The 26,404-nt window shown below is 40.2% G+C and overlaps 2 protein-coding genes across 3 annotated transcripts in view; one reads left to right on the top strand and one right to left on the bottom strand.

The window, feature by feature from the left end:
- Positions 1-4,425: 4,425 nt before the first annotated feature.
- TMEM126B (transmembrane protein 126B) lies at positions 4,426-12,950 on the bottom strand. Of its 2 annotated transcripts, none has more exons than XM_055416127.2 (5): positions 12,777-12,950; positions 9,453-9,574; positions 8,267-8,460; positions 7,079-7,190; positions 4,426-6,794 (listed from the first exon to the last, which is right to left on the bottom strand). In XM_055416127.2, exons 1-5 carry the CDS (start codon positions 12,855-12,857, stop codon positions 6,611-6,613), a joined length of 693 nt encoding a protein of 230 aa, XP_055272102.2. In that variant the 5' UTR covers positions 12,858-12,950; the 3' UTR covers positions 4,426-6,610. The 2 variants fall into 2 exon arrangements, with proteins under 2 accessions (XP_055272102.2, XP_055272103.1); XM_055416128.2 differs by lacking the exon at positions 12,777-12,950 and adding an exon at positions 12,654-12,772.
- Positions 12,951-13,365: 415 nt separating this feature from the next.
- The window catches only part of LOC148773892 (disks large 1 tumor suppressor protein-like), a 526,413-nt gene continuing 513,374 nt past the window's right edge, over positions 13,366-26,404 (top strand). The window contains exons 1-2 of the mRNA XM_088832359.1: positions 13,366-14,159; positions 14,616-14,764. Coding sequence (XP_088688485.1) covers positions 14,746-14,764 — 19 coding nt within the window. The 5' untranslated portion in view covers positions 13,366-14,159; positions 14,616-14,745. The remainder of the gene's footprint in view (positions 14,160-14,615; positions 14,765-26,404) is intronic.

The raw sequence follows: 26,404 nt of genomic DNA, 5'->3' as shown, positions 1-26,404 counted from the left end.
GACTGCAGTCGGTGGGGTTGCTGAGGGTCAGACACGACTGAGTGACTTCACTTTCACACATTGGAGAAGGAAATGGCAACCCACTCCAGTGTTCTTGCCTGGAGAATCCCAGGGACAGGGGAGCCTGGTGGGCTTCCGTCTATGGGGTCACACAGAGTCGGACACGACTGAAGTGACTTAGCAGCAGCAGCAGCTATAGATGCCGGAGAAGGCGATGGCACCCCACTCCAGTACTCTTACCTGGAAAATCCCATGGGCAGAGGAGCCTGGTAGGCTGCAGTCCATGGGGTCCCGAAGAGTCGGACACGACTGAGCGACTTCACTTTCACTTTTCACTTTCATGCATTGGAGAAGGAAATGGCAAACCACTCCAGTGTTCTTGCCTGGAGAATCCCAGGGACGGGGAAGCCTGGTCGGCTGCCGTCTATGGGGTCGCACAGAGTTGGATACGACTGAAGCGACTTAGTAGCGGCAGCAGCAGCTATAGATTCAGTGTGTTTATGGAGGGAGATGAGTTTAGGGGCCTGTTGTGTCACCATTTTTATCTGGAAATCATTGAATCTGTGGTTTTATAGATTTTATCAAATTTGGAAAGTTTGGGCCATTACTATTTCAAACATTTTTTTTAATCGCTTCTTTGTCTTCAATTATAGATATATAAGTCTACTCACTAATACGACACTAGTTTTTTTCAGTTTTATTTTGAAGTTGCTATTGTCTTTTAAGTTCACTACTCTTCTGCTATGTCTAATCTTGGGGAGGCTTTTAGGGGGCCTTGTTACTTTAGTGAAGCTGGTGGTATTCAGGGCTACCAGGATTCAATTATTCATACTTATTAATGATAGTATGACTTTGAAGAGGATAAGATATTGAAAGTAGAGGAATATGCGTTATGTATATTTGGAACAATTTTTTTTTTTAATGAGGCCTAGGAAGGTAAGTGAACAGGTTCTATGAAATTCAGCCACATCTGTAGAATATAATTTCCTCATTATTAGATTACTGCTTAAGCTTGGAAATTAAAATGCTCAATAGTTTATACATGCCAATATAATTGTTCAAAAGCAGGAAGAAAATCAATATTATACAATACACTGCAAGCAATACAATGTGATACAGTAAACACAAAACAGGATAATCACATGGCTAATAAGGCAGTTGGAAGAAATGGAGGGGAAAAATCCAAGAGAGAAGGTAAGAGCTTATAGTTGGGACCATATCTTAGTCATTGTTATATGACTCAGGGAAAATATCAAGGAAAAGAGACAAATGTAAACACATTTATTGAGCACCCCAGGTATGGTGTGGTTCCATTTTTATAACCTTACTGCAAAGCAGTCAGAAAGTTTAGGTAAATTGCCCAACATGTGGTATACAGTGTTTTTCATACACTACGTCTTAATATTAGCTGAATAAATGAATATGTATTCAAACGGAAGTTATAAATCTTCTTTGCTGTGCTTCTTTCTAATATTACCTAGAAAAATGGTAAACTGGGAACTACAGGCTAGGGAAAGGACTGTCTTAGTTGGTGTGTGGTAATGGCAGAAACATCCTGTGAGTTGGCCACAATTTTGATTTACATATATTAACTCATTTAGTCCTGACAACACTATGAGGTAAGTAGTCTTTATTTCTCATTTTACAGATGAGGAAACTGAGGTGCAGAGAGGTAAAATAGCTTATTCAAAGTCATCCCATTGGTGCATAGTAAGGCTAGGTTCTAAACTTTGAGAAGGGAGCTCCAGGCTGTACTTCACCCTCTGAACTATCTTGCCTCTAGAGACTTGCTGCCTTTCTTCACTGTGGTTCACCTAGTTTTACATTTGGGCTTAGGCTCAGATCAGTTCAGTTCAGTTCAGTTGCTCAGTCGTGTTTGACTCTTTGCAACCCCATGAATCACAGCACGCCAGGCCTCCCTGTCCATCACCAACTCCCGGAGTACACTCAAACTCATGTCCACAGAGTCGGTGATGCCATCCAGCCATCTAACTCTCGGTCGTCCCCTTCTCCTCCCGCCCCCAACCTTTCCCAGCATCAGAGTCTTTTCCAATGAGTCAACTCGTCGCATGAGGTGGCCAAAGTATTGCAGTTTCAGCTTTAGCATCAGTCCTTCCAATGAACACCCAGGATTGATCTCCCTTAGAATGGACTGGTTGGATCTCCTTGTAGTCCAAGGGACTCTCAAGAGTCTTCTCCAACACCACAGTTCAAAAGCATCAATTCTTCAGCGATCAGCTTTTTTCACAGTCCAACTCTCACATCCATACATGACCATGGGAAAAACCATAGCCTTGACTAGACGGACCTTGGTTGGCAAAGTAATGTCTCTGCTTTTTAATACTATCAAGGTTGGTCATAACTTTCCTTCCAAGGAGTAAGCGTCCTTAAATTTCATGGCTGCAATCAGCATCTGCAGTGATTTTGGAGCCCAAAAAAATAAAGTCTGACACTGTTTTTCCATCTATTTCCCATGAAGTGATGGGACCAGATGCCATGGTCTTTGTTTTCTGAATGTTGAGCTTCAAGCCAACCTTTTCACTCTCCTCTTTCACTTTCAAGAGGCTTTTGAGTTCCTCTTCACTTTCTGCCATAAGGGTAGTGTCATCTGCATATCTGAGGTTATTGATATTTCTCCTGGCAATCTTGATTCCAGCTTGTGCTTCTTCCAGCCGAGTGTTCCTCATGATGTACTCTGCATAGAAGTTAAATAAGCAGGGTGACAATATACAGCCTTGACGTACTCCTTTTCCCATTTGGAACCAGTCTGTTGTTCCATGTACAGTTCTGACTGTTGCTTCCTGACCTGCATACAGGTTTCTCAAGAGGCAGGTCAGGTGGTCTGGTATTCCCATCTCTTTCAGAATGTTCCACAGTTTATTGTGATCCACACAGTCAAAGGCTTTGGCATAGTCAATGAAGCAGAAGTAGATGGTTTTCTGGAACTCTCTTGCTTTCTCCATGATCCAGCAGATGTTGGCAATTTGATCTCTGGTGCCTCTGCCTTTTCTAAAACCTGCTTGAACATCAGGGAGTTCATGGTTCACATATTGCTGAAGCCTGGCTTGGAGAATTTTGAGCATGATTTTACTAGCGTGTGAGATGAGTGCAATTGTGCGGTAGTTTGAGCATTCTTTGGCATTGCCTTTCTTTGGGATTGGAATGAAGACTGACCTTTTCCAGTCCTGTGGCTACTGCTGAGTTTTCCAAATTTGCTGGCATATTGAGTGCAGCACTTTCACAGCATCATCTTTCAAGATTTGAAATAGCTCAATTGGAATTCCATCACCTCCACTAGCTTTGTTCGTAGTGATGCTTTCTAAGGCCCACTTGACTTCACACTCCAAGATGTCTGGCTCTAGGTCAGTGATCACATTATCGTGACTATCTTGGTCGTGAAGATCTTTTTTGTACAGTTATTCTGTGTATTCTTGCCACCTCTTAATATCTTTTGCTTCTGTTAGGTCCATACCATTTCTGTCCTTTATCGAGCCCATATCAAGATGTCCCTAATTCCCCTTTATGGGCTTTTATAGCCACTTTGACAAGTACTGTTTTCCAAAGCCAAAGGAAAATATTAACGCACTTCCCTACCTTTTCTATTTTATAAAAGGCAAATTGAAGTTATGGAATAAGGGACAAATCTCTTCTGCTTTCAGTTGGCAAGGCAAGTGAACATATAAGTCAATCTTGCTATTTCCCAGATTTCTATCTCAGCATATGAAGAAGCAAAATACCCAGAATTTACAGAGAATTTATTTGATTAACAAATCAAATAGGTCAAAGCCATGAACAGAAAACTCACAAAACAAGAGGCCAGTACCTTTATTTCATAATCAAATTTCGTTAGGTTCATTTTTATGTTTCTCTTTTTTCCTCAAGATTGGAAAACTTTAAAAAGATTGATGTAGCTGAAACCAGAGAGGGACAGTCAGGATGTGAGAGTGGTGAGACAGTGAAAAGGTGGTGGGATTGATGGGTTATAGGTTCTGGTAAGCAGAAGTAATGTGGTGTGAGAAGGGAAAAATGGGAAGGACACGAGGTAGTGATCAGAATATGGAGTTTTATAACTGAGAATGTGAAGAATTTGAGTTTATTGATAATGATAAGGTCTAGAGAAACAATTTGATAAAAATACATGCCACGTTATGTAGGAATTCCCAGGTGGCGCTAGTGGTAAAAGACCCCGCCTGCCAATGCAGGAGACCTAAGAGATGTGGCTTTGATCCCTGGGTTGGGAAGATCCCCTGGAGGAAGGCATGGTAACCCACTCTAGTATTCTTGCCTGGAGAATCCCATGGACAGAGGAGCTTGGCGGGCTACAGTCCATGGGGTCGCAAAGAGTCAGACACGACTGAAGTGATCTAGCATGCACATGTGTGTAAAATTTCCTAGTAGCCAGATTAAAAAAAGAAGCAGATAAAACCAATTTTAATGTGTTTTATTTAATATACAAAAGAGTAACATTTTAACATGTAATCAAGATTATTGAGATATCTCACATTCTTTTACATAGTAAATCTTTAAAACTTAAAATCTATTTTACACTTACAATGTATCTCAATTTAGACTAGTCACATTTCAAATGCTCAGCAGCCACAAACGACTAACGACTATTATATATTGGATGGCACAGGTCTAGATTACCATGGGAATAAGTGCTATGATAGAGAGACCAAGGTGTTGAAAGGGTCACCTATGTGAATACTGGAATCACTAAGAATGTTTTTTAGTCACTAAAAAGCACATATTAGACCTACATGAAATGATTTGGAAAGCTCTCCAAGATATACAGTGAAGTGAAAATTAATTTCCAGTATAATATGTATGGATAATACCATTTATTTAAAAATACATAAATTACAAGAGAAGACTATAAGGAAAGAGTCGTGCTAACTTAGTAGTTACCTCTGGAGAATGGAGTAGAAATAGGATGGAGTGGGTTTGAAGGAGGACTTTCATGTCTCACTTTTTATTCTTCTGGATCATTTGAATATCTCACAATGAGGTTTTCACGTACTTGTTGCTTAATAATTTTTAAGAGTTAATATTAATACCATTGATCTAGTTATCTACTTGACTTGGTTCCCTCTCTCCCTCCTTTCACCTGCCTTTTCCTCAGTTTCAAGTATCATGAATTATTCTGAGACTGGAAGCTGGAAAATTCCATGGACGGAGGAGCCTGGTAGGCTGCAGTCCATGGGGTCGTGAAGAGTTGGATACAACTGAGCGACTTCACTTTCACTTTCACGCATTGGAGAAGGAAATGGCAACCCACTCCCAGTGTTCTTGCCTGGAGAATCCCAGGGACCGGGGAGCCTAGTGGGCTGCTGTCTATGGGGTCGCACAGAGTCGGACACGACTGAAGCGACTTAGCAGCAGCAGTAGCAGAAGCTGAATGGCTTACTGGCCGTTTTTTTTTTTTTTAATTAGCAGGAGTGTTATATTTGATGCTGTAAAGCACCTTATTAAGATTTCCATTTCTGCTCTAGGTTGCTTGGGGCCTTAGATGACCAGATCCTTAAATCTCAAGATGAACATGATTAAGACAGAGAATAAGCTATGAGATTCCATTGCGTGTCTTGTTCTTTTCATCAGTGTTCATTTCTGGTACTAAGTTTCCTTAATTAATGTGTAGCTCAGGAGTGCTGTAGCAGACTTAAAGAAGCATGCTGTGACCTCCTTCTTTAGATTAATCTTCTTGAGGGTAAGGACTGAATCTTTGTACCCCTGGTACCTGTATTAATTAATAGCAAATAGGTACTCAATAAATGTTCTTTCAAAAATATTTATTTGGTTGTGCTGGGGCTTAGTTGCAGCACAGAGGATCTTTAATCTTCATTGGGGCAAGAGGGATCTTTAGTTATGGCATGTAAACTCTTTAAGTTCCAGCATGTGGGATCTAGTTCTCTGATCAGGGATCAAACCCAGACCATGAAATATTCCAAAGGTTGTCTGCACTAGGAGCATGGAGTCTTAAAAGTCCCTAGACCACCAGGGAAGTCCCAATGAATGTTCTTTAAATAGCATAGTGAAGATAATTTGTTAATGATTAAGAGCTACTAAGTATACTGAATTAGAGTTTAGAGGAATGGGCTGTTAACATTATTTCTATATTGATTTCTTGTGAACTTTCAACTTTCCCTTCCAAATTTAGGACAATGTCACTTTTCCCCATAGCTTTCCCTTCTGCACAAGTATTTAACGGCTACATCCTCAGTATGCTCACAGAATTACAGGTATACCTCTCAAACCCTCTCATGCTGTGTGTTCATATTTCTAATTGTGAGTTTCTTCTGGGTAAGGACCATTTCTTGTTAAAAGTAACACAATGCCTGAGACCTAGCAGGTGCTCCATAAATGTTTATGAATGAATAAATATATAAATGTACAGATTAGACCTTGGGGCCTCAAGCCCGTTTCCACATATAATAACGAAACAGAGACAAAACCTACATTTAGTTACTGAATATTTATTGAGCACCTGCTGTATACCGGGCAAAAGGAAGAGACAAACTGTCTATCCAGAACTATTTTTAACTCTTTCAGCAATGCCTGAGTCCTTATAAAAAAGTTCATTCAGCTGGTTTAGTGTCCATTCATTCTTTGGTTAATCTTCATCTACTGTTTTCTCAAGTGTACTTTCAAATATTGCATAGTGCTGCAGACCATGAAATATTCCAAAGGTTGTCTGAAGGATGAGAGGGATCACCATTGCTTTTATCTCTGTATGACAAAGCAGCAGGTAATAAAGTAAAACCCTTCCTTTTGGTGGCAGGGGAACAGTATGATACCTAAAAAGGAAAAAGAGTTAAGGACTTTGTCTGGATGTAAATTCTGTGGAACATTTGTTGATTTCTCCTAAACTGATCATTTCTGTTCTAGATCTTTCATGTAGAAAGCAAAAAGGGTTAAAATTAGCTATTTGAAATATGAAACCATGATATTTTAATTAAAATGTGTCATTGGCAGCTAAAGAATAAGGAGAATTTATTAACATTAAAAAAAAAAAACAGGAAGGAAGGAAGTAGGGAAGGGAGGAGGAGAAGGAAGAGAAGGAACAAGAAGATGGACTTACTTGAATGCTAGATGTCCATTTTTAGAAAAAGCCAAAGCAGTGGGATATAAAACACCACACGCTATGCCAGTCAGTGAGCTTCTAAGAACACAATTTTCCTGACTTATGTTACCTGAAAAACAAAAGTAAATTTGGCTATTAAGAGTCTTGGGTTCTTATACTGTATTTATTTGCATTGTCCTCAACTACAGCGAAATAGTTGAAAGAATGCTAGAAATTCAGTGTATGGCACAATATAATGAATGTATCAAAATTTTTAAATGTTTTTATTACACTTTATATAAGGATAAGTTTACCTCTTACTTATACAGCTGGTGCAGAAGCAATTTCACAATGAAGAATATTAAACTAGCAGATCAGATATCTGGATTGCAGATTACTACATTTATATTGTCTATATGTCAGTCATGTGCTAGGAAGACGGTGTAACACAGAGACCCAACCACTGATCTTCAGGTCAAGTCTATTAAGAAAGAAATGCACTAGACAAATATTTAAACAAATACCTTAAACGTGCACATGCTTTGAAGGTAAAATGAATAGAGAATGTATGGAGAAACTTAACCTGAGGGAATCAAAGATTTCCCTAGAGATGAGGTATTTAAGCAGGTACCTGATGAACAGGGATCACAGGTTTCATCAATTACTAGCTGTGAAACTTAAAGTATGGGAAGTAACTCAGGAAGTTCTTAAAGTTCCTCAGGAAGTAACATTAGAAGCCCATAATATATCAGATACTATGCCAGGCATTCAGCATACATTATCTTAATTTTTAAAACAATCCTGAGGTAAGTATTATTAGTCCTAATTCATAGATATAAAACAACTGAGTCTCTTAAAACAAGCAAGTTTCTTAAATGACTTGTCCAGTGTCACAAAACTTAAGTGAAATATGTAGTATACCAAAGCCTGCTTTTTTTCTAGTGTATTATGTTGCTTCTTAGTATACGTGAACATGTCTCAGCTTAGTATTTTACTTGTTAAAAAAAAGCCACAATACTATTTTCCCTGTCTGATTAGGAAGACTGTTGTGGGGTTTAAACAGGACAATGTATGTGAAGGTACTTTTGTTAGTGGTAAAGAAATATACACATGTAAGGGATTATTATCAGCAGTAGCAACAGTGTATGTTAATGAGTAATTTTATTTAGATATAAACACATGATATGCTAATGAATTTAAAATTACCTGAATACAAAGCATCTGTTACAAGAAGCTTATAAGAAACTATGGTAGACAAAAATGGAAGTGCAGTCAGTGATGCATATGTCTTCCAAACCTCATGTGTGACCTTGAAGCGATGTCTGAAAATGAAGTTTATCAGCATTCCAGAGAAAGCAGCTGTTGTTCCAAAAGTCAGTGTTCCATATATATTTAAAGTCCTAATTGGAAAAACAGAGTGAAAGTTAAGTTCAACATAATACTCTTCTAACAGATATATCCTTTCCTGTGTAGTCATTCATTATTACTATTTATGCAACATCACATTTTTCTGTGAAAGGTATTTTCTTTGTGCTAAGGATGGAACAGTGATTAAAGCAGGAAAAAAAAAGACATCCCACCCCTCATGGAAATTGCATTCTAATGAGAGGATAATATAATTCTCTTTCTGAGAATAGAATGGTTCTAAGATGGAGCTCTTTTAAAGAGAAATAAATTTTGGCCAAAAATAAGTATGAGTACTTCCAATGTAGCCAAATTTTATAAGCTAGCTAAATCCAAGAATACTGTTCTTTCTACTGTAAAAATTAATTTGCTTAAGGTCATCTGAAAAAAGTTGTTGACATTTGGTTAGGCTTTCTAGAAAATAACTATTTCTTAAGTAGTCCAGATACATATCTCAAAACTTCAAAGAAATTTGAAAGATCTAGTTTTGCTTATTCTGACTCATACCTAAATGAAATGTTGACCGATTCAGATTAACATCCATTGATTTTATTCTTGAGCTCTATTACTCTAAAAGTCAGAATGGTAATGTGAGACTGTATGTACATCATGGAATCATGTATTCCTGTTTGCTGAGCTCAGCAGTGTGGCTGAGGTAAGAAATTCTAAGCTGAATTTAATTATAATCAATAATCAATTAATGTAAGTAGTCCTCAAAATGGTGTTCTCTTGATTACCTTTAATTAAAATAAATTTCAACAATTTTAGAAACAAAGGAATTTCAAGAGACAAAATAAATCATCTGGTCTCAGCATTCTAACAAACGTCTATTTTCATCTGCTCATGTTTCCCTCCAGTTCTTTTTTAAAAAAAAAAGCTTCATAACCAACTCGAAACAGTTAATAGGATCTTAGATACCTAGAAACCATGACAATACAGAAGATCTACAAATAAAGTTATTGACTTTCAGTCTGGGTGTGTCTCTTACTTTTCTTTTCTAAGGCATTCAATTTTTTTTTCTATGATTTCGATGACCACTGGTTTTCTGAGTTTTGCATCTCCTAGAGAAGACCTGGACTGACCATGTGTGTATGTTGGTATCTTGATGTCCTGGAAAACACAAAATTCAGAACCATAATAGCTAATGATGTTAATATTAAATCTTAGAAATTCTATAGATTCAGATTAAAAAACATTTAGACCCTAGTAAAGTATCAAGTTCTGTCATCTGCTTTCACATCCTTTGTTAATGATTCAATCATTGTTTAGTGGGCTCTTATCTGTTAGACAATGGTTTTTATTCACGTAATAACTTTGAGAAATTGGTAGGAAAATGGTTATTTCTGCTTTTATGGATGAGACAAACAAGGTTCAGAGAGGTTGACTTGCCTTAGGACTTGATGTAGGAGGATTAATTTACTCAGGTATTTTTGTTTTCCTTACAGTTTTCCCTGAAGGTAGCCAGGCCCGTTATAGTTCTCCACACTGTAGCTTTGTCAGAGCTGAAAGTAAACAGTAGCTACCTGCTGACAACCATTTTTATCCTGTCTCATGAAAGCGCGAGTTTTGGAGATTATGCTGGGTTTGCTGGAGAGGTAGAAGCAGGAATTTCCCTGGAAACCAGCAAGAGAGACCATCAGGAGGAGGGACACCTTCCAGACTAGGAAGAGGCAGTGGATGGCTACCTTGGATTATGTAAGTTATATATCTAGCTCGTGAGGAGCACCTGGGGCGGAAGTAGGGCCTTTGCTGGAAACTGCTATATGGTAATATCAGGGGGCCTGATCCTAAGGCACTGGCCTCCAAGGTTGGGATGTTCCTGTCTCCCAAGTGTGATGCATAAATACAGTCGCTAATATCGAGGGACCATGAGGTTTGGCCAGTATCATCTTAACAGAAGGTGAAAATTGCTCAGTTGTGTGGCTCAGTCATGTCTGACTCTCTGCGACCCCATGAACTATACAGTCCATGGAATTCTCCAGGCAAGAATACTGGAATGGGTTGCCATGCCCTCCTCCAGGGGATCTTACCAACCCAGGGATCGAACCCAGGTCTCTCGCGTTGAAGGTGGATTCTTTACTGTCTGAGCCACCAGGGAAGCCCAAGAATACTGGAGTGGGTAGCCTATCCCTTTTCCAGCAGACGTTCCCAACCCACGAATCGAACAGGGGTCCCCTGCATTGCAGGCAGATTCTTTACCAACTGAGCTATCAGGGAAGCCATCTTAACAGAAACCAGTGGTTAAAAAACAAAACAAAACTAGGCTTTCAGAAAGGATCCTTTCTAAATATTCTGCTCTGGGTAAGACTCTCAGGTTTTTGTGAAAAGTCTTAATAGTATTTGTTACGTCATTTGGCATACTGGCATTACGGGATTCCAGATTAGCTAGTGAATAGATTAAAAAAATCTATGTCCTTCACAATTTATATGAATCCCTATGTTAACAACATTTGTGGTGAAGGGCAGACTCATAAGTCTCAAATTTCAGGAGTCCTGGGCAAGAGAATTAAACAAGAGTGGATTAAACATAAAGGACATAGAAAAGACTTAGTAAGATTTTAAACCTTTCGTATGCACAAGAATCACATGAGCAGTGTACTTGACATGCTGTCTCTTGAGCTTCCTATTGAAATATCTGGGTTCAGCAGGAGTAAAGTCTAGAAATCTGCACCAGTGATTCTGATGCTGGTAGTCAAATGGACACATGTTGAACATCACTGTAATATTCATTTCCTGAATAGTGATATGTATCAACCCTAACCTAACTAATGAAAGGTTGATTCAAACGTTTTATCAACATCCTGAGGGCGACTGGATGAGATGGTTGGCTGGCATCACCGATTCAATGGACATGAACTTGGGCAAACTGGGAGATGGTGAGGGACAGGGAGGCCTGGTGTGCTGCAGTCCATGGGGTCGCAGAGTCCAACACGACTTGACCACTGAACGACAACAATCAACGCCGTGAAGGTATGGGCTCTCTTGAATATTTGTTTGGTATTAAAGAGTACCACCTCATGCGACGAGTTGACTCACTGGTAAAGACTCTGATGCTGGGAAGGATTGGGGGCGGGAGGAGAAGGGGACAACAGAGAATGAGATGGCTGAATGGCATCACCGACTTGATGGACATGAGTTTGAGTGAACTCCGGGAGTTGGTGGATGGACAGGGAGGCCTGGCGTGCTGTGATTCATGGGGTCGCAGAGAGTTGGACACAACTGAGCAACTGAACTGAAAGAGTAATAATGGACCAGTTTCTTTCCCTATCAGTGAAGAACTATAATCGAGCCAGTTCTTTTTCTTTAAATTATCTGGGAAGACGGGGAAAAAAAAGTAAAATATTTCATAAATTCCAATTTCTCACAAACTAGATTTAATCTTTTGCCTCTCTCTGACATCTAAATGGCAAATGGAAGAAACAAGATAGCAATATAAAAAGGAAATTCTATATCCAATCCATCTAATGTACGTGAAGGCAGATGTCAGTAACATGATAATTAACCAGAAACTTGGGAAAACTTTTTGTTTCTCTGTCATCCAATTCACTGAAGCCCCTTATTACTCACAAAGAAAACTTTCAGGCAATGCCGTGTACCAACTTCCTATCTCGTGTACAATAATCACAAACATCCAGAATTATGATCCTAAAATACTGAAACAGGACAGCAAAAGTTTACTGCATACCTAGTTTTCCTAAGGCACTGTTATTAAAGCAGAGAAATATACTGATAACTTCCTGACAGAATTTTTACAAGTACTGAAATGTACAGGTTTTGCTATAACTCATATTTCATCTAAAAAGTAACCAGTTCAAGGCCACTCAACTGGTCACCACGATTCAATTACACCAGTAATACTGCATCGTGCAGGTTTATAACTTTCAAAGTATCTTATGGTTTTGCAGTGCTTTTATGTGTATTATTTCACTTGACTTTGAGAATTTTATTCATCAATCATTCATCATTTACTCAAACATTCACCTGGTAATTGAAAGTCCCCCAGTTAAGCAAGATGTAGTCTTGTCCTCAGAACCCACAACCAGGGCAGAAGTCAGGATAGAATGGCAGGGGGTTTAGTACAAAGGCCCCGAGGCAAGAGAAAACAGGTTCCGTCATTCAGAACTAAAGTTTAGGTCTCCTACTTTCTCCCCACCTCTTCACGGCAACGGGGGATTTAAACGTGCCTTACATGGAGTTGGAAAATGTCCTGTTTAGACTTTCCGATCCCTTTTACGCGCATCATTTCAGAAGAGTGCGCCAGCGCTTGAGGGCGCAGAAATCACGGGCCTCAGCACCCCGGGTTTCCGCCTACCTTGGGCACTTGCGCAGCTCCCGCCGGCGCCACACCGGCAGCCCGCACGTCGTCTCCAGCCTCACGCCCGAGCGCCGCCATCTTGGCGGCTCCCGTGACCGGCGGTGGGCGGGGACGCGGGCGTTCGGGTCCGGAAGGGTCGCGGGCTCACGCCTAGCGCCCGCAGCCCCGGCCCGCCCCGCCCAGTCAAAGCCGCGCCCCCCGCCCCGGCTGTGATTGGGCGCGGTGTCTGGAGGCGCTCATTGGCCTCCAGGAGGGCCTGCCGCCCGTGGGCCCGCCCCCCGCCCCCCGCCCCCCGCCCCCCGCCAGGCCCTCAGCCGCGGCTTCTGCTACTCGGGAGCCTGGCTCCCGCGTTCTCGCCTCCCGAGGGAGACGTGGGCCGGTCCTCGCGCGCGGATGTGGCTGCGCGTGTTTGTCTCCTCAGGGCACCCCCGTTAGCTGTGGCCGAGCCGCCCGCCCCTCTGGCCCCTCCGCCGGAGCGGCCCCGAGTAGCCCCCGCCCCGCACAGCCGTCAGCGCCTCCTCTTCAGTCTCCAGTCCCCCACATGCCATCCGTTCTCCCCGCTAGGGAAGGGGCCGGAGAGAAACGTGCCCCTCCACGCCCCTAGAAGAGCCCCCTGCCAGCCGCTGTTTCGGGGCGCGGGAGAGGCACCCCGTTGTGCCCGTTCAGTGCCCGGCAGGGTTTCCCCGACCAGCTGCCCCCGGCCCTCCCGTCTCCGCGTCTTAGAGAAGCCAGAAGCGCGAGTTATATAATGTCTAGTGCTGCTGTTTCTCCTGCCTGAGGAAACACTTCGTCGCGTGGAGGGGTGCGGGACGTGTCTGTGCTCGTCTCTATAAGAACGGGGTGTGGGCAGAGGGGTGGCCAGCGGTAGCAGAGGGATTTCTGGTCTTTTCTGCGAAAGGAAGGTGGGTAGTTTGGAGAGAGACTGACAGAAAAAGGGTGGATGTGGAAGCCACGCAGCCGAACTCTCTCCCATTTAGGAAACCGCGAACCGTTTGCCCAGCTTATGCTCACATGCCTAATACTACTACAGCGTCTCAGAAAACACCTTTGGGGGAAGGTCTGACTCGTCTCGAGCAGCCTCAGTGTTTTTCCTCGCCGGATAGGGAGCTGCCTGGATGCGAAGAGATGGCATGATTTGACTGACTCCAGTGTGAAGAAATCTTCGCCAACTCATCCTGCATCAAGTGCCCATTGAGTAGCACTGTCACTTTAATGTCTCCATGCCAAGGGATTGCTTTCCTTCTTTTCAATCCTCTCGGTTAATACATGGGAGGATCAGAATCAGAGGGGCATTAAGGATCAAGCCTGAGGGGCTTGGAGAGCACAGAAGGAAAAAAAAAATGAAAGTGACAGCAAGCTGGATCCTGTCTCACTGAGGGGGTGAGATCCGGAACTTCGGGTCCAGTAAATAGGAAAGGGCCTTTCAGTCTGGGTTCTGCCCCCAGAAAACTGTCCAAACTCACCCCACCTTTTTTAGAGACCATTAAAGAGGTTTTAAAAAGTATTTTGGGGAGGTGAGGGTTTTAAATTTTTCTTTAAAGAATTTGAGGGTCTTTATCATCAACCAGTTCATCTTTGATCGTGTGTTCAGTAATGAGACAGCTGTGTAAATTTGTTTTGTGCCTTAATTGAGTTGGTCATTGAACTCCAAAGATACTGCTGCCTAAAGAGTTTTAATAATGTTTTCTATGCTTACAATAATTTTCTTTTTAAACAGAATAACTATTATAGAAGCATTGAAAAACTTGAAAAACTCAAAAGCTATTTTTCTTTAAACTCCTTGGGCACTGTCAAAGTTTGTGGAAAAAAATACATCATTTTTTCTTTATTTGAAAGAGAAGACAGCCTGGATTTCAAACAGCCAAGAGGTTTGCAACAGTTACCTGGCCCTTGGCCTCCATCCAGCTGGATCAAGTTGAGACCTGAAAAGAGCTCTTGAATCCTGTGGCATTGGAAAGACCCAAGAATGCCAGTCAAGAAGAAAGGTGGGCTATGAGGTTTCCTGTATATGTTTGTCCTTTTTCTTGGTTCTGGTATTTGCAGTTTAAATTGTATTCCATCTGAGAGTAAAGTTTTGCTTGGGGTGTAGTTCTTATAATAATGTCTTTTCTGTGGTGCATCATTCACTAACACTGTTTTGCTAAAATAAAGTGAAGTAGGGCTGTCCTATTTAATTATAGACATTTATGGTTTCCAAATCAGGTGGTCTAAATCACCATTTTGTAATCAGTGTAAATTTGATACCATAGGTTTGGGACTTTCTTTCGCTTGTTTTCTTAGTTTGTTAAAGATGACTTTTACATGGTCTTTAAAAAAGAAACATGCACAGTGCAGCTCTTCTTTATGACTTAAAAATTTATCAAGTGAATTATATAGTTGTGAAAGATAACAAAGTTGCTTGCAGGGTACACAATTGTAGATTATCTTTTGATTAAGAATAGATTTCATGTTTGGATTTACTCTGGTGTAAGTCTTCCCTTTAGTGGTAAAGCACAACTTTGGTAACTGCTGTGTATGCATTATCCAATAACAATACTGGCAAATCCCCAAATGAGGTAAACACTGTACTCGTCTCCCACCAGTTGGAAGATCTGGTGAGTTGCTGAAGTATCGTATATACACCTTGGGATTCTCTTTAGCCTAGATCTACCCCAGGTGAACTTTATTTCTAAGGATCCTTGTGACCCTAGTTTTTTTTTTTTTTTTGACGTGGTATAGAAGACCAAATCGACTATAAAATAGTTTTTTTTTTTTTAAAGAGTTTTAAACTAAAATTTGTATCAACACTTTTAAACTCCACTGTAGTAGACTAGTGTAGATCCAAATGTTGACCGGTTACAGGAGTTCCTGCAGTCCGAAACTAAAGCTTAGGGTGAAGGTTAAGGTCCAACCTGGCACTGTATGATGTTTAATCATACCTGTGGATCTGGAAGGTGCATTGAGGAAACTTACAATCAGATTCTTTATGCAACTGGTGTCTCTAGAGATGAGCAATGATATATAATACCTATGAAACGCCTAGGCATCTAGTACACTGGGATTTTAAGACTGGGCTTGTTTCCTTCTCCTGCTCTCCTCCATAATTACTGAGAGAAGTAAACTCTCCACGACGTTTTGGAGCTACTTTTGCCCAAACTTGACATCTTTGGTTTATTTGGAGCAAGGATGGCTTGGGAATGTGGCCAGTGAACAGTATTTCTCTTTGACTTTTTCGGCTTGCATGGTGTTTTTATTCTTTCTACGTCTATTGTGCTATGGTTAGTGGTTATCCCTTGTGGATTTGTTTTAAACTAGCAATTGAATTAAACACTGTGTGTGTGTGGTGTGTGTGTGCGTGTGTGTGGAGAGTGAGAGGGGTGAAAAGATATCTGGGAAGAGAGATGAGGAAGGGCATTGATGTTCTAGGTAAAACTTAACTAATCAGGGTGAACTTAAGGTTTCTAAACCCAGCAGACTGAGTTTGTTAAAAGTTCCTGCCTTTAAAAGAAGTTATAAAAATTGCTGATACATTATTGAAAACTGTACCTTAGGAGAAATAATTTATTTCCTTCCTCCACCTCCTCTCTCCTCCCTTTCTCTTCTCTTAAAACTGTCAGTACTAAGATATATATTTTAAAATATTATAGACCACTAACCAAACAAGTTATGACACGTACATTATATTTTTAATTAGCTAAGCTTACTGTCTGTACTGTTCTATAACATACATAAAACAAATACTTGAAAGTATAGCCTAGATTTATTCTGCAGGGAGCACAGTCCTCTGTCATCTTAAATCTTTTTTTCTTCATTGTTGTTGCATGTAGACAGGATGGAAGAGTTGGCTTCATGTAATTTTAAGCAATAACTATCCTCATAGAACCATATGTTTATACATTGTTGAATATATTCTTACTACAATAAGAAAATTTCATAAGACAGATATCTCACTTGTGAAATATTTTGTATGTTATTGTGAAAGTAGAGAGTGGTTTCTTGGATTGGTAACGTGAACCATGGTGGGAAGTGGGAATGGGTGTGACATTGCACTAAGTACATTTTTCTTTTCTTTTTTTTGCCATTTCCTGACTAGGGATTGGACTCATGCCCCTGCAGTAGAAGCATTCTTAACTCCTGGGCCACCAGGGAAGCCCCTAAGAACATTTCTAGCTGCTATTCTTGACTGTTTTTAGATAAGCCAAAGCTGCTGTATCTCAAACCCCTATATTCACTGCTAGTTTGTTTTATGACATTATTTAACTACATTTTCCACTCACTTCCTTCACATTTTTATAGATTCAGTTTTATCGACAGAACATGTCATTTCTTCTTCAGAGATATTTTTCTCCCAACAGTTGCTTTTCATTCAGAATTCTTTTTTCTACGGTAGTAATTTGATTTGCTCCCAGCTAAGCCTTTTTGATATCTTTGACCCATTTTAAATTCTGAAAATTCAGGGCTGCTTCAAGATAAGTTGTGTCGGCAGTCTCTGATATGATGCAAGATCATGATGTATAGTAAGGGGCTATTTCAGCAAGACTTACAAACTGATTTGATTTCATGTTAGGTTGATGCAAGAAATAAAAGTTAATGATAGCTGTGTTCTCCCCTGTGCTTTTTGCAGAAAGCTGCTTCTTTGATGATAGCATATGTTTCAACAAAATTTTTTTAGTACATTGCAGTACATTTTTTGAGCAGTTCTTTTGTTCTCTTTATTTTCATTAAACATGGGGAAAAAATCAGTGCTTTTAATACTTTGAGACCGATGCTTATTTCATTTCTCTGTTTTTAAAATATTGTGCTAGTCTGTGCTTCTTTTAAATTTGGTATAACAGTCTATCTGATATAATTAATATACATGACATTTTATTTCCTTTGACTTCTTCTTTTGCAACTGTTCTTAGTGATGTAATTCTGTATGTATACTATCTAGTGAAACTTAAACATGATCATTTTCGTAATTCATTGTTTAGACATTGTTCTTTTTAAAGGAAGAATGTTGTGTAATTGGAATCCCAAGATTCCAATACGGTATTGCCATGTATCATATGGGCATTCTTGAAATTGAGATTGTTGTTTCCTGCACTTACACTCTTTCCTATTGGTTGACTGTATACTTCATAAAAGTATCATTTCTGTTTTTCTTCTTTCCCTTCCTTCTGGGAAGGAAACTTATAACTATTAAGTTTATTGTTTCCTCAGTTAAAATTTTCTTACTTGTTTCCTATACTTTGTGGCTTAACTTCTTTTTTGTAGGATCTCACTAGTTTATATTTGCCTTTCATTATCTGGGTGTGGGCTTCCCTGGTGGTTCAGTGGTAAAGAATATGCCTGCCAATGCTGGAGACGGGGGTTTGATCCCTGGGTCAGGAAGATCCCTTTGGGAAGAAAATGGCAACCCACTCTAGTATTCTTACCTGGGAAAGCCCATGGACAGAGGAGCCTGGTGGGCTACAGTCCATGGAGTTGCAAAAGCGCTGGACATGACTTAGCAACTAAACAACAATAATAATCTGGGCATACTCTTTTTCCATCTCCAGCTTTTCTTCAGTTATTAAAATATTTTTTTCAGATTCTCTAAAAAGGGGAAGATATGTAACTAAATTTATTGGCTCTGAGTATATTTTATCACTTTTGTATATACTTCACCAAGTTTTTGTTTGAATTTTTGTGTTTGCCATACCAGGGTTATATCCAGATGCTTTTTACATTTCAGAAAAACTTGATGTTTTTTCTTTTTCCAAGCTAAATCTTCCCAGAAAGAGATGGGAAAAGGCAGTTTTCAGATTTTGTAATTTCTGTAAATTAAAATAAGATAACTTCCTAAAAGATTTTCTTAAATTTGAAATCCTTCAAAAGGGTCATCTTGACCTTGGTTGAGAGAATTATTAAAAGTAATGAAGCCACAGACTTTTGATGTTGGAAAATAATTATCAATCCAGGAGGCCTCTTGGAATGATAAGAGATCATTCTGGAGAGAAAAATAGAAGAATATTCTTTGTCTTAAAGTACTGATTGGGAGTATGTTATGAAGTAAACAGTAGGCATGATGCTAAAATCATTGTTAATTGAATTTATTTTGTAGTTCTTATGTATCAGGAAAGTTGCAAATGATAAGCTAATAAATTGATACCATACACTATTTGAACTGTTAGGTTTTTGCGAAACTGTCCAAGTGCTCCATTCATGATAGAATATTTGATCTTTCTTTTAGGCCTCTGATTGGTTACATCTTTGGATAGAAAAGTCTAGTCAGTGAGAATATGTGCACAAAATATTGGACTTTTAAAACATTGAATTCAGATGTTTCACTCATTTATGCCTTTGCCAAACAATCCCTCACTCTTCTATAACAATACATTCCATAAATTGTAAGAATGTTCTTTCCTCTTTCTTAATTATATACTCTCGTTATATTCTCTTATTTCTTAATATTTACCATGTAGCCACACAAGTGGTTACAAAACAGATACATTTTTAGTATAATGCTGAGGTGCATAAAATCTTTTTCTTTTTTTTTTTAACTGGGGCAAGAGGACGTGTCCCCCAGCTATAATTCCTGCTTAGGAATTTGTAGCAGTCAAGGCACGAGGGCTCTGTATCCTCAATGTAGGTTGCTTTGTCAGCAAAGGATCGTGAGTTTTACCCAGACTCTTCTGTCCAGTCAGTCATTCTGAATTCCAGGTAGTAAGCTTTCTGCATAGGTTTAGTTTTTAGTTTTTCAAAGCTGTTTCAAGAATTATGGCCCAGTCACCTCCGTTATGAAACATTTCTCCTGACCTCATTTGTTTTAGGATTGAAGATTCAAGTGGAAACTATGTATTATAAAGCAGAAAATCTGTGAAAATAAAATATTAAGTTAAAACTTCCAAAGATTGTGAGTAAGTTTGTGTATCCTATTTCTCCTGATGGCACATCTTACCAGCCATTAAGGCCCTACGTCTGTTAGCGCAAGGCTCTGAGGGGTCTTTAGGGTATCTGTCATTTTGGAGAGCTATGATATCTTTATCATTGAATGTGTGGTCAAACCTGAAATAAGCCTGTTAAGTCCTGTTCTATTTAAAATATCATATAGATAATAAACTAAAAATTTATTTTAGAAGGTAAACTTGTGTACGTATTTAAGGAAATAGCTTTCCTTCCATTTAATTATTCAATCATTTATCCATTCAACAGATTTATTGAGTGCCTGTTAATACCAGGCACTGTGCTAGGTGTATGTTTTGCAGTGGCAAACGGTATTCAGTCTTGACTTTATGATGCTTAAAATTTATTAGGGGACAGATCGAGAAAGAGGCAATTTCGGTGTTGCGTTTCATGTTCATTTCTTTGAACCGTTTCCTCCATTATCATCAGTTGCAGTGATGTTGTGGGAGAAACCTCGACCTGGTTTAGAAGACCTGGCTTCCAGAAGAAGGGACAAGATTAGATAATCATTGACCAGGACTCTCTTTCTATAGATTTGGGTGTGTAAGAAATATCTTCATTTTCCACAGTTCAGCTTTGTTTCTGACTCTTAATTCCTAAGTTATGGGCAGAATCACTCCAATCCTTTTTGAGGTTTTCTGTCTTTCCTGGGGTTATGGTAAGGCTCCATCTGGCATGGGGTATATTCTGGTCATTGATCATCTGAGTGTAACAGTTTATCTCTGAGTCATGAGTTGTTTTGTATAGAGAGTTCTTGTCTAGCAGCAATTGCTACTTCCAAGAAATGGATTTAACATTCCCCGCTCCCCCTGCCCCCCCCCAGAATTTCTGTGTTTCTGTTTGCCTAGCTGCATAATGTTGCTTTTCCTCTCTGGGGTCTTTCTGCCTCTCAGGCAATGCTGCCAGGAAACAGCCTAGATATCTGCGGCCTTGGGTTCCAAAAACTTCTCTTACTTTTCAGCTCAGAAAATCTTTTCCCAGACTGGGGAGGGGCTGGAAGATGTTCCTCTCTCTGCATGTACCTGAGAATCTCTCTTTGATCTTTGAAACAAACTCTTTTATTCACAGGGTTTAGGCTTTTGAAAAGCAAAACTGGAATAACTATAAAATTCCTTCCGTTTTCTGTCCTAGCACATACCTCTCCTGAGGCAATACAATACAAAATCAGTTACCAGCTTGAAGGAAAAGAAAGGAAATGGGAACATAGAGGGAGATAAAAAATTCACATCTCAAAGTACCAGTCTCCCATGTGTGCTTCTTCACATGCCTTCTTAGGACAGTGCCACCAGGTGACCTTGTGAAAATCATATAATCTTTCTGAACCTCAGTTTCCTTTTCTGAAAAAACATTAGTAATATATTGTTTCTTTTCCTCATCAAATAAGATAATGTATATGAACTCTACTTTTATAAAATAAAGCTAGTGATAGAATTAGGACAGGAAGCTTATCCATTGTTCTTTGCACTGTGTGAGTGTGGTGTTCTTAGATCCACTGAATAGATCATGGTGCAGTGGAAGAGAGCCCTGGGATGGGATCCTGCCTTTTCCATCAGCTGGATGTGTTATCTAAAAATCAACAGGTTGAGCTTCAAATTTCTCATCTTAAGTTATAACTGCCACAAATAATACACAAGGGGCTTCCCAGATGGTGCAGTGGTAAAGACTCTGCCTGTCAATGCAGGAGATGCAAGCAACATGGATTTGATCCCTGGATCGGGGAGATCCCCTGCAAAAGGAAATGGCAGCTCACTCCAGTGTTCTTGCTTAGAAAATTCTATGGACAGAGGAGCTTGGGGAGCTGCAGTTCATGGGGTTGCAAAGTCAGACACGACTGAGCAACTGAACACACACACACAGAGTAATACTCAACTCTTAGGATTCTTGAGACAATCAAATAAAAATATCTAGCCCACGTGAAATTGTTTTGAGAATAGGGAAGTGCTGCAAATGCTTTTTTGAGATTGCATCCAAGTACTGCATTTCGGACTCTTGTTGACTGTGATGGTTACTCCATTTCTTCTAAGGGATTCCTGCCCACAGTAGTAGATACAATGGTCATCTGAGTTAAATTCACCCATTTCAGTCCATTTTAGTTTGCTGATTCCTAGAATGTCGACATTTACTCTTGCCATGTCCTGTTTGACCACTTCCAATTTGCCTTGATTCATGGACCTAACATTCCAGGTTCCTATGCAATCTTGCTCTTTACAACATCAGACCTTGCTTCTATCACCAGTCACATCCACAACTGGGTATTGTTTTTGCTTTGGCTCCGTCCCTTCATTCTTTCTGGAGTTATTTCTCCACTGATCTCCAGTAGCATACTGGGCACCTACCGACCTGGGGAGTTCCTCATTCAGTATCCTATCATTTTGCCTTTTGATACTGTTCATGGGGTTCTCAAGGCAAGAATACTGAAGTGGTTTGCCATTCCCTTCTCCAGTGGACCACATTCCGTCAGACCTCTCCACCATGATCATCTGTCTTGGGTGGCCCCCCCATGGCATGGCTTAGTTTCATTGAGTTAGACAAGGCTGTGGTCCATGTGATCAGATTGGCTGTTTTTCTGTGATTATGATTTCAGTGTGTCTGCCCTCTGATGCCCTCTTGCAACACCTACTGTCTTACTTGGGTTTCTCTTACCTTGAACGTGGGGTATCTCTTCATAGCTGCTCTAGCAAAGAGCAGCCGCTGATCCTTACCTTGGATGAGTTGCCCCTCCTGACCTTGAACGTGGAGTAGCTCCTCTTGGCTCTCCTGTGCCTGCGCAGCCGCTGCTCCTTGGACATGGGGTTGCTCCTCTTGGCCACCACCCCTGACCTCAGACGTGGGGTTTCTCCTCTCGGCCACCGCCCCTGACCTTGGATGTGGGGTAGTTCCTCTGTTCGTTTCCAAGGCAAACCACTCAATATCATGATAATCCAAGCCTATGCCCGACCAGTAACGCTGAAAAAGCTGAAGTTGAACGGTTCTATGAAGCCCTACAAGACCTTTTAGAACTAACACCCAAAAAAGATGTCCTTTTCATTATAGGGAACTGGAATGCAAAAGTAGGAAGTAAAGAAACACCTGGAGTAATAGGCAAATTTGGCCTTGGAGTAGAGAATGAAGCAGGGCAAAGGCTAATAGAGTTTTGTCAAGAGAACGCACTGGTCATAGCAAACACCCTCTTCCAACAACACAAGAGAAGACTCTACACATGGACATCACCAGATGATCAACGCCGAAATCAGATTGATTATATTCTTTGCAGCCAAAGATGGAGAAGCTCTATACATTCAGCAAAAACAAAACCGGGAGCTGACTGTGGCTCAGATCATGAACTCTTTACTGCCAAATTCAGACTTAAATTGAAGAAAGTAGGGAAAACCAGTAGACTATTCAGGTAAGACCTAAATCAAACCCCTTATGATTATACAGTGGAAGTGAGAAATAGATTTAAGGGACTAGATCTGATAGATGGAGTGCCTGATGAACTATGGACGGAGGTTCGTGACATTGTACAGGAGACAGGGATCAAGACCATCCCCATGGAAAAGAAATGCAAAAAAGCAAAATGGCTGTCTGAGGAAAGAAGAGAAGCGAAAAGCAAAGGAGAAAAGGAAAGATATAAACATCTGAATGCAGAGTTCCAAAGAATACCAAGGAGAGATAAGAAAGCCTTCCACAGTGATCAATACAAAGAAATAGAGGAGAACAACAGAGTGGGAAAGACTAGAGATCTCTTCAAGAAAATTAGAGATACCAAGGCAACATTTCATGCAAAGATGGGATCGATAAAGGACAGAAATGGTATGGACCTAACAGAAGCAAAAGATATTAAGAGGTGGCAAGAATACACAGAATAACTGTACAAAAAAGATCTTCACGACCCAGATAATCACGATGATGTGATCACTCACCTAGAGCCAGACATCCTGGAATGTGAAGTCAAGTGGGCCTTAGAAAGCATCACTATGAACAAAGCTAGTGGAGGTGATGGAATTCCAGTTGAGCTATTTCAAATCCTGAAAGATGATGCTGTGAAAGTGCTGCACTCAATATGCCAGCAAATTTGGAAAACTCAGCAGTGGCCACAGGACTGGAAAAGGCCAGTCTTCATTCCAATCCCAAAGAAAGGCAATGCCAAAGAATGCTCAAACTACCGCACAATTGCATTCATCTCACAGGCTAGTAAAGTCATGGTCAAAATTCTCCAAGCCAGGCTTCGGCAATACATGAACCATGAACTTCCAGATGTTCAAGCTTGTTTTATAAAAGGCAGAGGAACCAGAGATCAAAATGTGAACATCTGCTGGATCATGGAAAAAGCAAGAGAATTCCAGAAAAACATCTATTTCTGCTTTATTGACTATGCCAAAGCCTTTGACTGTGTGGATCACAATAAACTGTGGAAAATTCTGAAGGATATGGGAATACCAGACCACCTGACCTGCCTCTTGAGAAGCCTATATACAGGTCAGGAAGCAACAGTTAGAACTGGACATGGAACAACAGACTGGTTCCAAATAGGAAAAGGAGTACATCAAGGCTGTATATTGTTACCCTGCTTATTTAACTTCTTGGCAGGGTACATCATGAGAAATGCTGGGCTGGAAGAAGCACAAGCTGGAATCAAGATTGCCAGGAGAAATATCAATAACCTCAGTTATTCAGATGACACCACCCTTATGGCAGAAAGTGAAGGGGAACTAAAAAGCCTCTTGATGAAAGTGAAAGAGGAGAGTGGAAAAATTGGCTTATAGCTCAACATTCAGAAAACTAAGATCATTACATCTGGTCCCATCACTTCATGGGAAATAGATGGGGAAACTGTGTCAGACTTTTTTGGGGGGCTCCAAAATCACTGTGGATAGTGATTGCAGCCATGAAATTTAAAGATGCTTACACCTTGGAAGGAAAGTAATGACCAACCTAGATAGCATATTAAAAAGCAGAGACATTACTTTGTCAACAAGGGTCTGTCTAGTCAGGCTGTGGTTTTTCCAGTTGTCATGTATGGATGTGAGAGTTGGACTGTGAAGCAAGCTGAGCGTCAAAGAATTGATGCTTTTGAACTGTGATGTGAAGAAGACTCTTGAGAGTCCCTTGGACTGTAAGGAGGTCCAACCAGTCCATCCTGAAGGAGATCAGTCCCGGGTGTTCATTGGAAGGAGTGATGCTGAAACTGAAATTCCAATACTTTGGCCACCTCATGCGAAGAGTTGACTCATTGGAAAAGACCCTGATGCTGGGAGGAATTGGGGGCAGGAGGAGAAGGGGATGACAGAGGATGAGATGGCTGGATGGCATCACCGGCTCAATGGATGTGAGTTTGAGTAAGCTCCGGGAGTTGGTGATGGACAGGGAGGCCTGGCATGCTGCGATTCATGGAGTCGCAGAGTCAGACACGACTGAGCAACTGAACTGAATGACAAATGCTTAGCAGAATACCTTTTCTTTTTGTTCCAAGGAAGAGGAAAACTGTGTTCAGAGTCAGAATCTCTTTCCATCAGTTGTCTGGGTCCAGTTTCCTGGTCAGCTCCTGAAGTAAGCCTGCCCAGATGTGGCAGGTACACATCTGGTTACAGAAAAGAAGCGCCACAATATGCTTTATACTTGTTGATAGATGAGGATAATGTTCTTATGAGTTATTTCTTCTCTTTCAACATTGTTAAAGTAATTTAAACCATTCAGTATGTACAAAATGATTGCAATCTTTTGATCAGCATTAAGTCTGGTCATACATGTTCCCCACAATTCGAAGTTTTTTCTATTTTTTCATCTTTTTTTCCCCCAGTTTGTTAGAACTGGAAGAAGGCATTTTTTAGTATTCCTCTGAAGATGCAGTTTGCTGTCTTTTCTATTTGTTACTATTTTAAGCTTATACTTATGTCATTTTCTCTTTAATAATTCTATAGAAAAGCTGAAAGAATGACTTATCTGAAAGGTGGCAACATAAATTCACCATTTTTGTTTAATACCTTTTTGTGTCAGTAGGGGAGAGTCTTATCAACAGATGCTTGTTGAAGTATATTTAAAAAATTTTAAAGGGAGGAGTAAAGTATAATTACAGAAAATTACAGAAAAATGGACAATTGCACAAAAAAGAAATATTGTGATCCTTTCCCAGTACGTTGAATTTCAGTATGGCATAATACTTAAAAACATGGGCTTTGGTGCCAGATGGACCATGGTTTATGTCCTGGTTCCAACACTTACTGATTGTGTCACCTTGGAAGAAATGAAGTTACTTCATTTCTCACTTTGCTCCCTCATTTGAGGAATGTGTATTTCTTGGGGTACTTGAGAAGATTAAATAAGGTGATCCATGCAGAATACTTAGCATTACTCAACAAATGCTAGCTAATTTATTGGTAATAAAATGATACCTTTGTTTTTATCACCTTGGACTTTATATTTTAATATTAAAGCATCTTTTTAAAGGCCTAGTATCAGGATAACTTTTCTGTTGGCATTCATCATTTTAGTGTTTTCACATGAATATTCATCATTTTATTATTTTCATATGAGTATCCTTTATGTGAGGCTTCCCTGTTGGCTCAGTGGTAAAGAATCTGCCTGCCAATGCAGGAGACTCAAATTCTATCCATGGATTGGGAAGCTCCCTTGAGAAAGAAATGGCAACCCACTCCCAGTATTCTTGCCTGGGAAATTCCATGGACAGAGGTCCCTGGGCCTCTAGTCCATGGGGTTGCAAAGAGTTGGACATGACCTAG

This window comes from Moschus berezovskii, chromosome 25, assembly GCF_049115385.1.
Source record: "Moschus berezovskii isolate FMDL1 chromosome 25, NW_MosBer_1.0, whole genome shotgun sequence".
NCBI lineage: Eukaryota > Metazoa > Chordata > Mammalia > Artiodactyla > Moschidae > Moschus > Moschus berezovskii.
This window is presented reverse-complemented; position numbering and strand designations above follow the sequence as displayed.